Raw genomic sequence first — 12,418 nt, forward strand, 5'->3', positions numbered from 1 at the left:
TACTCTAGTCTCAGTTTTGTTATTGGTAGCATGTCCCACCTAGCTCAAACAGCTCACGAGTCAATAAAACTTAATTTTGTCGTGATATTATACTTAAAGACAAAATAAAACCAGTTCATTAAAATAATGTTTGAATCTTCATAAAATAGAGAAACAGAAAGTGGTATAGATGGTAGTTCATCAGTTCTTGACTTTTTTTCCCCCTCTTAGAATGAAGGTTGAGGGGAAAGATAAAGACAGATTTTTTGCTGGTAAAAACCTGTTGCTTTTAGGATACAGCTAGTGAGTTATTTAGAGATCATGCAATATATGGAAAAGCCAGAATTTTACCTCAGGAGACTCATTCTCCACAGAGGAAATCTGTTCTAACCGTGTTTGACAAAGTCTTTCCACCCAGTGCTGCACCTTTTCCGATTCTTCCAGGTCCTCTCTTTCTGTCTCAGATACCTTAACCATAACAGTGGTGCGTGAGAAAAGGTTATAGGTATGGTCACAACACAAATATGTTTCACAAGCATGAAATGCCATTTAAACTAGTTTTAAAAACAGTAATGCTCTTGAGGATGATTCCCGATTTTGCCATGTTTCATTAAATTCATCACTACACATGGACACTCATTAACTGCAGAGCTATCCTTGTTTGGGCAAAACCTGACTAGAAACAAGCAAATGTGGGAACAGAGTTTTGCAGTGAAACTAAAACTTCATTGCCTTTGACATAATTAAACAAGTGCTAAGATAATTTCACTAAAGATCCAGCTAATTTTTTTCAATATAATTTTGCACTTGATAGATCACAACATACCTCTTGCACAAGACGATTTATTTTCAGTTGTTTTTCTTTCTCCAACATTCCTTCTTTCTCTTTGGCAAGTTTCTGCTCAAACTCCATTTCCTTTTTATTCTTCTTCTGTTCACAAAAGCTATCACTTTTTGACTTCTTTCGTTCTTTCCCTTTCTGGGAAGTTTTTTTACAAAAATCATTTACTAAAAACACCACAAACTTCACGCTTGGTACATGAGTGCCTGCCTTGAAAATTTAATTATAGTCGATGCAAGTATGGGGATGGTCTTTTAAAAGAAAATCTACAGTCCATTTTCCTAGCAACTTGCAGAAAATTAAACTTTTTTTGGAGGGCCTCTGCCCATTAACGTAAGTTGGATGAGATCAGACAATTCCAACTTTTTTTCTCCTCTGCAAGTTACAACTTTAGGGCACGCAGGACAACCACAAAACTTTTAATAAATCAAACAGTTTTGGTTGGGTCTTGATTTGCAATCTCTGTTTTGGCATTTTTATATATATATATATGTGTAAATGACTAATTGTTTTCAGGTGACAGATGCTCATGTATAGGTAGATAGTCTATGCATAAAACAGGTTCATGCACATGTCCTCAAACCAGCGCTGCATCCCTTAATAAAACTGAAACAAAGAATTATAAAGGAAAGACTTAGATCAGTTCAGAAACTGAATTGTTTCCAAGGAAGAATACTGCATCACAAAGACCATGTAGCTCCTACAAGCACTGGATAAAATCTACCCAGATGAGTTAACTAATATAGCAGAAAGCAACTCCAAAATTCTAGATGTAGGGTGCAACCAAAGGGAAAAGGTGCATAGTCTTTTTGAAACCTCTGTTCCTGTTGATATTATTCACTAAAAAATTAGAAAATACATTTAGTACCATCTACTAAATGTAATATCAGGCAGATCAACCTGCTAGGTACCAATGTTTGAAAAATTACTGAACTCAAAGGCACACTAAGCAGTACACATGCCAAAGTCTTCCAGAAGATGAACATATATCAGACAATCTTAGCTGTCTACACTGCATTCAGATACAGCAGAATGATTCATCCTTTCCACCAATTTTCCCCATGGATTCAGTTTACTTCCTGTTATAGATATTTTTAGTACAGAGTGAAATTTTGGTTTTAAAACAAAACAACAAAAAAATAATTAGCAATTTGGAGTAGGATGAAAATTCATCACTGCCAGATTTAAAAATATTTCTAAAAGCAAAAGATTAAAAATACATCTTCTGAAGTTTCTAGTGCACACTGTGTGTCAGAGTTCAACAGTAATTGTGTAAGATCTTCATTACTATATGAAAAGGAATTTTGTACATTCTGTAAACTATATTTGCAGCAACAATACAAAAGACCGCCTGTTTGTGCTAAGAGACTGAGTTTTCATAACATGCATCTAGAGTTTTCAGACAGAAATCCTGACTGCCCTGGCTTTCACACAGGTTACAGATCCATGGTGATTTACAGTTGCTAGGAATAAAAAATGGCATTGGAGTGTACCACCTTTTCCTATTCTTTATTAAGGAGAACAGGCATATCCTGGCAACACAGAAGGTTAAAGTGATAATCCTGAATGGTGACACAAGTACTTCATCTGCCAGAAACAATCCCGACCTCCTCAGAAACCTTGAGTTCCCAGAAGATAGGCACAAGAAATCTTCATTTCAATTCTAGCACAGTTAATTACCAAAAAAAACCACACCAAAGCACACAGCACCACAGCAAACCCCCATAACATGGCTAAGACACATTGAAAGAAATAAAGAGAATAAAGCAACAGCAAGAACAAATTTGAAACTCTGATAAAGTGAAATTGCAATACTTCAGCAGCATCTCTAGAGACAGAAAAATTTTCTATCACCGTAAAGATTGCTGTAGTCTTTTTGCTCACTCTGTGAGATGCCCATGCCTAACAGCCTTTTGCCTTCAGCACTTGCAAAGGTGTAACTGGGAACTGAATATTTCATTCCCACTCAATTTTTTTTCCTGTACTGTTTTGGGTTTTCATATGCATGATTTTGAGGACTTTTGGAGAACACAAAGACATGCACTGCCTACCTGTAGTGAACACCTGCAAAGTATTGACATAGAATTCTCTCTGCAGCTGGTAGAACTCAAAAGTCCAAAGCACTCAAAAGGAAAAACTCCCAGACATGTGCAATTCAAATGCATTTTAATTTGTGCACATGTTAAAAGAAGAAGCATTTGACTATAAAGAACGCTTAGTAATAACAGAGAAGAAGAAAAATGGGGAATTCAAATTCAAACACACAGCAAACACATTTACATATCACACTTTGTACCTTACGGATGGTGGGAAATTTTCCTTCATACCGATAAAACCATCCAAAAGCTAAAAAAGGTAAAGGAGAAGTCGTTTTTTTGAAGAAAAGCCAAGGACTGGTTCATATGCAGATCAATCCGTGCTGACACATGTAACATCAAAATTTATTTGAAGGTGAAACACCAAAGGATTGCTATTACATGACAAGTTCTTAGTCAATTTGTTGTTAAATTGTGCCGGTACGTTTAGTTATGTTTCCCTTATTTTAATGACACACATTTTATGTTAAACAAAGCAAATGCAACAAGTAAACTTCATACAGAACCACACAGGCAATGCACTGCTAAGCTTTCCATGGTCACAGTCCTACTTTACAGTAGTTTTAATAAACCCTCTTAAAATGAAACAGGTATTCAAACTCCTTCAAGCCTGTGGCAGGACACTGGTGTTTGAGGAGACAAGAAAAACTCCATTTCCTAGGACAAAATATTTCAAGCCAAGTGCATAAATAATACAAAACATATTGCTAATTAAAAACATACAAAATAATCTATTACCATAATTTTATATATGAAACACTGATAACACACAGAACTTGCAATATAATCCATGTTTCTGTAGGACTATTAGATTTAATATCAAGGTATCTTTAGAAAGCAATGACAGCAGCAGCATCAAAACCTTTAATCTTTCACCAAAGGAATTTTACCCTAGGAAAACCAAATGGTCAGTTCAGTGTCAAGACTGACTGTCAGGAGGAAGTGAGACACAGGAAGAATTTGAATCAGGATAGGATGTTAAGGTTGAGTGGCAAACCTGTTTGTCCTGCTTCATGATCACTTCATCCATGTCATCTGTTTCAAGCTGGTCATGTGCAATTCCCTCTAAATCTACTAGAGAAACAAAGGAGGAAAGGAGTGAGGAGACAGAAGTGACAGTCTAACTGGAAGTTCCCATGAAATGAAAAGAGATCAGCAATGTGTGATTAGAAGTTTCCACAAAATAAAAAAAATAGTAGCTAGTAACAGGATATTTTTCTACATAATTGAGGAGAGGAAAAAAAAGTAAGGTCCTGCTTGAATCAAATCAATTTCCAACCTCCTCCAACCCTGAAGAGCAGTTAAAATCTGCATGTGGATCATTAGTCTGCTCTGTGATGAAGGTGGGTGCAGAGGTAGGTGGCTTTTCCTGTAACCAAACCATCAGCAGTTCAGGGATATGTGCCTTCAAAAAGAAGTATCGGCCTTCTACTGCACTGTCACTGGGGCGAATGCTACACAGAGAAAATATTGTACTGAAGAGTCAGAAAACTAAATGGGTAGGAGATGGTTTCAGAAGAAACAATTCCCTATCTCAGTTTCTCCTTCATGAAAAGTTAAGTGACTTTGCCAAAGTCATACACAAAATAATATAATCACGTTAGGAAAAGGCCCAGTTCTCCTGTAAATTATGCAACGAGCAATTTGCAGCTGTTTTTTTTTACAATACAATTTTAGCACGCTCTCCACATACTCTTTGTACATTCCCACGTAGCTTCTTAACTGTCAACTATGCTCTGCCTTAAATTCCTTCAGACAAATAAGTCAGACACACTTCAGGGCAAATTCTTCATGGAAAACTGCAGTGTACAAACAGAACCTCCTCAGTCTCTCAACTAATTCTGAAGCAGAGTGCCCAGTGATATCAAATCCATTTTCGGGTTCACACGCTGGAGGAAAGGGATGCCATCCAGAGAGACTTTGACAGCTTGAGAAGTGAACCTCATGAAGTTCAATAAGGCCAAGTGCAAGGTCCTGCATGTGGGTTGTACAGACTAGGAGGAGAAAGGACTGAGAGCATCCCTGAGAAGAACTCAGGGGTGCTAGTGGATGAGAAGCTCAATATGACCTGGCCAAGTGAGCTCGCAACCCAGGAAACCAATCCTATCCTGGGCTGCATCCAAAGCAGTGTAGCCAGCAGGTTGAGGGAAGTGATTCTCCCCCTCTACTCCACTCTTGTGAGACCCCACCTGGAGTGCTGCACCCAACTTTGGGGTCCCCAACATAAGAAGGATGTGAACCTGCTGGAGCAGGTCCAGAGAAGGGGCCACAAAGATGATCAGAGGGCTGAAGCACATCTCCTATGAGGAAAGGCCGAGAGAGTTGGGCTTGTTCAGCCTGGAGAAGGGAAGGCTCTGGGTGGACCTTAGAGCAGCCTTCTAGTACCTAAAAGGGGCTACCAGAAAGCTGAAAAGGGACTTTTTAAAAGGGCATGTAGTGACAGGACAAGGGGGAATGGTTTTAAACTAGAAGAGGATAGATTTAGATTAGATATTAAGAAGAAATTTTTTTACTGTGAGGGTGGTAAGACACTGGAACAGGTTGCCCAGAGAAGTTGTGGATGCCCATCCCTGGAATGAACGTTCAAGGCCAGGTTGGACTGGTCTCTGAGCAACCTGGTGTAGTGGAAGGTGCCCCAATCCATGGCAGGGGGGTTGGAACTGGATGACATTTAAGATCCCTTCTAACCTGACTTGTGAAAAGGTTGACAAGCAAAACACTGAACAAAAAAACCCATGGAAAACAATGCACCAAAACCTCAAGCTAAAGAGGTTTATACTTCAACACAATTTCTTTGTAAGTTTTCTTCTTTTTAATTTTTGCCTTATGCTGCTGATGGTTAACAACCATGACTATTGGAGTGGATGTAAATTTTGCAAGACAGGTACCTGTTAAATAAGAGTTGTTAAATTAATTTACTGTGTGTTTCCAGCCTTCTGAAAATAACAAAGCCACAGAATCCCAGAATATTCTGAGTTGGAAGGAACTCACAAGGATCACCAAGTCCAGTGAATGGCCTGTACAGAGATTGAACCCACTACCTTGGTATTATTAGTACCATGCTCTAACCAACTTGGCTTGGACACAAACTGGTGATATATTCCATACAGCTCAGTGACGTGTCTGAAACAAATACAAGGAGGTAAGCTGAAATCAATGACTTACTTTTGTGTTTGGAACGTGGGACAGAATGCACTTCTGCAGTTACAGTTTTTAAAGACTTGGGTGGTTCTTTAGGACCCCAGTCTTCTTCCCATTCCTTTTTAAATTTCTCCTCCTCTGCTGTTATCCTAGAGGAAAAAAAAATGCAGCTAGGAATTCCAAGTATCAAAATAACAGAATCAATATATACAGTACAATTATTTGTGTTTAGTATGTTTGGTTTTTCTTTTAATATAAAGCATAATAAACTCTTCCTTCTCCCAAAGTAAATTCCTTTCATCATTCTTTTTCATTTACTAAGCTACTAAGATAATTTGCAAAATACTCAGTGTAACTGAATAAAATATTCTTATTTTATATTGAGACTTTTAAGGCCAATTATATAAACACCTGCACAGATACTAAGCCCAGAGTGATACACTACAGTACTGACTGTCCCCTTGACTGAAGTAAAAAATATCTCTCAGCTAGTAATTTTTCCTTTTTAGAACTGGAAGTATCTATTAGAAAAACAGTCAGTTTTAACTGTAACACTGGATGACAGAACATCTACCACGTGCCTAAATCGGACATTGCAATGGTGAATTATACCTAAAAAGTACGTATCTTCCTTCTATGTCTTAGATCCATTTTGATGATTGCTTCCCAAACACATAGTTTTATGTTGCACTAAAAAGTGACTCTTCCCAAAAAGAACTAAATACTGTTGAAACACAAACTACGTTAAGTTCAGGATTCTAGAAAAAAAAAAATGAAAAAAAAAGAAATAAAAAAAGAGAAGAGAGGAGAATGGAGAGGTAGAGAGAGAGGGCAGAGGGGCAGAGAGGGAATGTCACGCTTCAGGACAAAGGAGCTTGCAGAACAAGTAAATTACCTAGAAGGCACCTAGAATGGCACCATGATCCGAAAAAAAGGACATTTCAAAGGAAAATTCAGCAAATACCAAGTAGGTCACAACAGAAGTGTCATATAACCTAACAGCTTGTAGCTTCATATATGGGGCCTTAAGTGATCCAAGATCTATTTTTGACTATAGCTGGTCTTGAACTGGTAAGCTGATATATGGTGCCAAAATTTACCAGGTCTTAGATATACATGATGCTATTTATACTTGGATTATCTTTTGCATTTCTAAATTAGCTAAATAAATTGAAAAAAATATTCACATGGGGTCAAAGAAGTCTTAAATCTGTAGCTGAGTTCAGTATTTAAATTTAGAGGCATGGTAAATAGCAGGAAACAATGGACAGAATGTTTTCCATTTCATTTAAATTTTAAAAAGTGGGGTTACATTGAAGTACACAGGGTTAGGGACTTCTGCCATTGAAGCACACTTGAAAATTTTTCCAAAAATGCATGCAAGACATCAAAAAAACAGCACAGTAGTGACTTTATACAAGGAATTACTGCAGAAAGGATTTCTAAAAGATATCAAGCGGTGATCCTCACAAACCATTAATACAGGAAAGCATTGTGTTCTAGGGTAACTGCCTGCCACAACTGCTTATTAAATCTAAGCTTTAGATTTCATCTAAGTTCCTCTACTACCACTCTGCCTCCTCCTCACCAAGGAGATTGACACTGACTTAACATTTTGGTTTGTAATATGGAAAAGTTTTACAGTGCCTGAGTAGCACTTGAAAATTATACAAGGAGGTATAAAGCCATGCTAGACCTTACAATGAGAAGGTCTCAAGGCATGAAAGCCCCCCCATAGTGAGTAAAGATGCACTTAGTTCAGAAGAGCACTGCAGATATGCAACATTCATTATAACAGACAGGCAATCTGGATTTGGAGAACAGAGTCATTCGTCATCTGTGATGGTCTGCTTTTATAGCAGCTTTTGGCTTTTGCAGGGATTTCTATTATAGACTACAATAAAGAACAGGATTATCAATTCCCCAGGAATTAGAAAAGGGAAAGGCATAAGAATTCATCCATGTGCTGCAGCAGAGCCCAAGGCCAGACTGTCAGAAAATTTTTCTCTTGTGACAGCTGGGAAATATATTCCTTTTTGCACCTTACAGACTGAGAACAAAAGAGAAACTATGTAACTTACTCTTCTTTCACGTAATTTCCCAACATTTAGAAGGGAAATTAAGTACTGTGAAAACAATAATACTTAATACTGGTTAATTTCAAACTTCCAAATGTAAAACAATGTTTAAGTTACAAATATAGTAGCGACTATATTATGATACAATCTTTGAAGTGTCTTGTTCTAGAATCATAGCTTTCTAAAACCAGAATAGACTGTGAGCCTAGCCATGATGATGAGACTGTGTTAATAAAAATCAGATTTCCTGAATAAAATAGGTTACAGAACTGCCTGCTTTTGGTGCCACTGTTTTAATTAATTCTCACCTTAGAAAAGCAAAAGCCTCGTTAAAATTTATGATGACTGAAATTTCCACTCAAGTCAGTTGGCAGCACATAGTCCTTACTTTACAGAATCACAGAATATGCCGAGTTGGAAGGGACAGTCCTTACTTTACAGAATCACAGAATATGCCGAGTTGGAAGGGACATACAAGGATCACTGGCTATGCACAGGACCATCCCCAAGAGTCACACCATGCCTGAGAGTATTGTCCAAACACTCCTTGAACTCTGTCAGGCTTGGTACTGTGATCACTTCCCTGGGGATCCTGTTCCAGTACCCAACCAAACTCTGGGTGAAGAACCTTTTTCTAATACCTAACATAAACCTCCCCTGTCTAACTCTACATAGTTTTTGTTGTCAGAACTGACTGACAGCCTGAAAAGACTATTAAATTCTGTTTTACAAATCGTGAACAAACTACCTGTGTTTTGTTTTTTTAAAATATAAGGTAAGTGGATATGTCACCAACCCCCCGAGTATACGCATGTTTCCCAAATCTTTAGTGATTCTTTGTCTTTTCCCCGATCTCCTTCATAGCAGTACTAATTTTTTTCTGTTAGAATTAAATGTAGACAGAGTAAACAAGTTTAGAGACACGAAACTTCCTTAAGCTTAAAGTTTCTCTATATAATAATAACATATTTTAAAAATAAGTGCTCAACTTCAATTTCACATTGAATTTATTATTGTCATAAGCCTCATGTTTTCCAGGTGCTGATTTTCAGAGGATTTTCCTATTCCATAACTATGGTATACTTACTGATATGTATTGGACCCTACATTTAGCTAAATGGAAACATCACACAATTTTATTAGAAAGGAACATGCAGAATGTTTTCACCCAGATCTAATACAAAAGAACTCTTTTTCAGGTGGCATACTGCCTATGTCAGATTTCTACTTACTGCTCTATTTCTCTGCGATATCTCTCTTCTTCCTCTGCAGCCTTCTGGGAAATCTCCAGTTTTCTTCTGTAATAAGAAGAATTAGGACATCATGATAAAAATAGTATTTTCTGAGTAAGAACTTGGACAAAGTGTGTCAGCATATAGTTGGTAAAAGATATAGACAATAAATACAAACATATTGGGGAAAATTTTTAAAAGTCATCTTAAAGCTACCAAGGGTTCAGTATGCTTTCATAGGAACCCTGAGGTGATTCCTGACCATCTGGATAATAAGGACACTGAATCATAGAGGTATGACAGTCGGGGAGCAAAGTGACCCTTCTACTTGAGATGGGTTTGAATGACATCAGCTTTGAAAACCCAGAATGTCAAGAGCACCACAGGATAAGCATTTCATGAACAGAGACTCTGCAACAGCAAAATCAAGTTAATCTAAGTTGGGAATCTTCTCACTTCTGTGAGAATTGTCACAGAAATCACAGTGTGCTCCTGTCTCCCATGCCCTTTCCAAACCCAAGCTAAGTTTTTCAGACTGTCCTGTACACAATCCTTACAATCTCTCTTTCTCTTGCTGCTCTTTGATGATTTTGTTAGTCTCCAGCGCAAGCCGCTTCTGATGCATTAACTCCTGGCGTTCTTGCTCACGGAGACGTGCTTCTCTTTGTCTTTCTTCTTCAGTCATGAACAGCTCCTTTCCCTGCAATCACAACCACCACCCAAATCAGTTGTGAGAAAAACTCATGAATGTAGTTCTTTTAGGAAATAATTAAAAAACCAACTACATGCTAGCACATCTGCCATTTCCTCACTTTTTCTGAGGAATGCATTCTGAAAGACCCTGACCACCTCACTCCAAAGAGCTATTCCAATTTCATCCTCCAAGTTATGATGTGCTTAACACCTCACAGGAGTCATGCAACAACAGTGCAGGGGTCATGACAAACACATGCTCAGTGTGTCACCCAGAAAAAACTTGACATTATACCTTCTTGAAACCTAACTGAGCAATGAAATGTCAGAGAACAGCACATTGAATGATTCCCAGTGTGAAGACAACTACACAATTACTGAGTTTTAATATTCTTATGCCTGGCTGCTGCAGAAAGGTACCATCATTCAGGGAACCCAAACACAGGGAACACACATTCCCAAAACATTATATAGTTGATGTGTTTCAGTTGGTTTTGTTCCTGTTTCATTTGCTTTACAGTTAACACAACACCACTACTTCCTATTCAAGAAAGATATTTCCATAGTGGAACATTGATAACATTTATCTAATTTTCATTTCTGAAATTAAAATCCCACATTAATTAGGAAGGCAGGATTTTTCATGTCTCTAAGGCTCAAAGTAGACTGCTTAAACAAAAACAGCCATTGAAGAATGCCTCTGCACCCTGGTCTTTGCTAATGAAAACCAGGAGTAGCGAAATTATTTCCTTTTGCTATCTCTTCTTCAGTACAAAGACATGTACTGAGGAGAGACATGCAAGGTGAAGCAGTGTGGAACAGAAGAGTTCCATAGCAACAGTTTGCTGTTCTAAGGACAGAATCTCAGCAATGCACGCTGGAGTAGATCTCATCTTTTCTAACAGTTGGTAACAAATCTGGAAGTTGAAATTAAGTCCTTAGGATGTTGAGTTCCTGGAGTTTAATCATCGGGTCTGGAGCATGCTTTTAAACAATGTCTACAATGTCTTTGGACAATTGCATCTTTTGTTACCATAAGAGCAGTTCAAATAAACCATTAGTTCCTTAATGTAGCAACACTCAACCCTTAGGAAGTAGTTGAAGTGATTTATTACATCTTTTTTTTCCCTATTTAATTCAGTTGCAAGACAATTAGAAAACACCATCTTTGATTAGTCTATGGAACTTGATTATCCTCTTGTACGTAACTACACACTTTGCAATAAGAAGGATTAAGGCAATAAAAACATTTAAACATTTATTAAAAGTCACACTGAAGTCAGAGAGAAGATTTAATTAATTTCAACTGGCTTTAGATTAAGCCCCAAAGGCTTAAAGTTGTGTTGTAAAAAACAGTGGAAATGGAAAACTGAACAATTTTCAATGTGTTGATACACTAAATAGATCAGATAAACAGTTACACAACAAATTAATTTGGAATAAGACTAAGACATCATCTATTCAGGATTTGACTCCAATCCAATTTACCTTTTATGTTTCAGCAGAAGCAGATATCTATTTGAACAGAAGCTCTCAAACACGAGAAGCCATTACAATAAATTTAATTTCCACTGTAAAGGGAACTGTTTTGCATTGGCCCACAGTCATGAAACAGTTTCATTTGAGAACACTTTGGATGGTATGAAATAATCAAAAGCCATTCGACACTGCCCTGGTTTGACAGAATTTAGTGGTACGGATCTTATAAAGAAACAGAGGTTTAGTTTTTATAATTTTTTTTCACCATTTATTTGCCAACATAGGAATTTTCACAAATATTCTGCTTTTACAGATATACTACTTACAGCGCCTGCTACCACAGAGATAGTCAAAGTACGGCTACTTTTGAGCACTCTGACAGCCTGTAAATTAAAACAAAGATCAGCCTGAAACAAGTGGTAAAAAAGGCCAGTATATATTCAATGGAAGATGCTGGTTGTCAAGGTTGGAATTTCCAGAAGCCCCACCTGAACTAAACAGGGTGGTAGGTATGCAAACCTCCACATTCCCATGCTCCATTCAACCCCATGAGTTAGTAGCCTAGTATGAAAATCAATTTTTTTGTGGCCAGGAAAATCAGAGAGATGTTTAATAAGCTGACAACTACAAATTCAGGGAATTAGAAAGACTTGATCTTACCTCTTTATGATCCACGTTAGAAAAGTCCACTCCATTTACCTCAACAATCTGATCACCAACCTAAAGAAATTAATATAAATTTTAGTACAGATGCTAAGTTACTACATATATTCAATGAAAACAGAAAGAGATATGCTCACTAACATCCTTAATACCATAATCATGGGTACTGGCAGAGCACAAGGAGAACAGACCAGAAACTGGTCAGGCTTGCACATC

At 37.5% G+C, this 12,418-nt stretch overlaps 1 protein-coding gene across 3 annotated transcripts in view; it reads right to left on the reverse strand.

Moving 5' to 3' along the window:
• Window positions 1–12,418, reverse strand: part of USH1C (USH1 protein network component harmonin) — a 48,212-nt gene that overhangs the window by 19,425 nt on the left and 16,369 nt on the right. The window contains exons 10-17 of one of the 3 annotated variants that reach the window (XM_032691585.1): window positions 12,200–12,259; window positions 11,866–11,922; window positions 9,925–10,067; window positions 9,368–9,433; window positions 6,082–6,206; window positions 3,117–3,166; window positions 806–958; window positions 331–447 (exon numbers count right to left, since the gene is read on the reverse strand). In XM_032691585.1, the coding sequence (XP_032547476.1) occupies window positions 331–447; window positions 806–958; window positions 3,117–3,166; window positions 6,082–6,206; window positions 9,368–9,433; window positions 9,925–10,067; window positions 11,866–11,922; window positions 12,200–12,259 (771 nt within the window). Of the gene's footprint in view, window positions 1–330; window positions 448–805; window positions 959–3,116; window positions 3,167–3,913; window positions 3,991–6,081; window positions 6,207–9,367; window positions 9,434–9,924; window positions 10,068–11,865; window positions 11,923–12,199; window positions 12,260–12,418 lie in introns of all 3 variants that reach the window. The other 2 variants (XM_032691583.1, XM_032691582.1) reach the window with 2 other exon arrangements.

The sequence above is a fragment of the Chiroxiphia lanceolata genome, chromosome 6 (genome assembly GCF_009829145.1).
Source record: "Chiroxiphia lanceolata isolate bChiLan1 chromosome 6, bChiLan1.pri, whole genome shotgun sequence".
Classification (NCBI taxonomy): domain Eukaryota; kingdom Metazoa; phylum Chordata; class Aves; order Passeriformes; family Pipridae; genus Chiroxiphia; species Chiroxiphia lanceolata.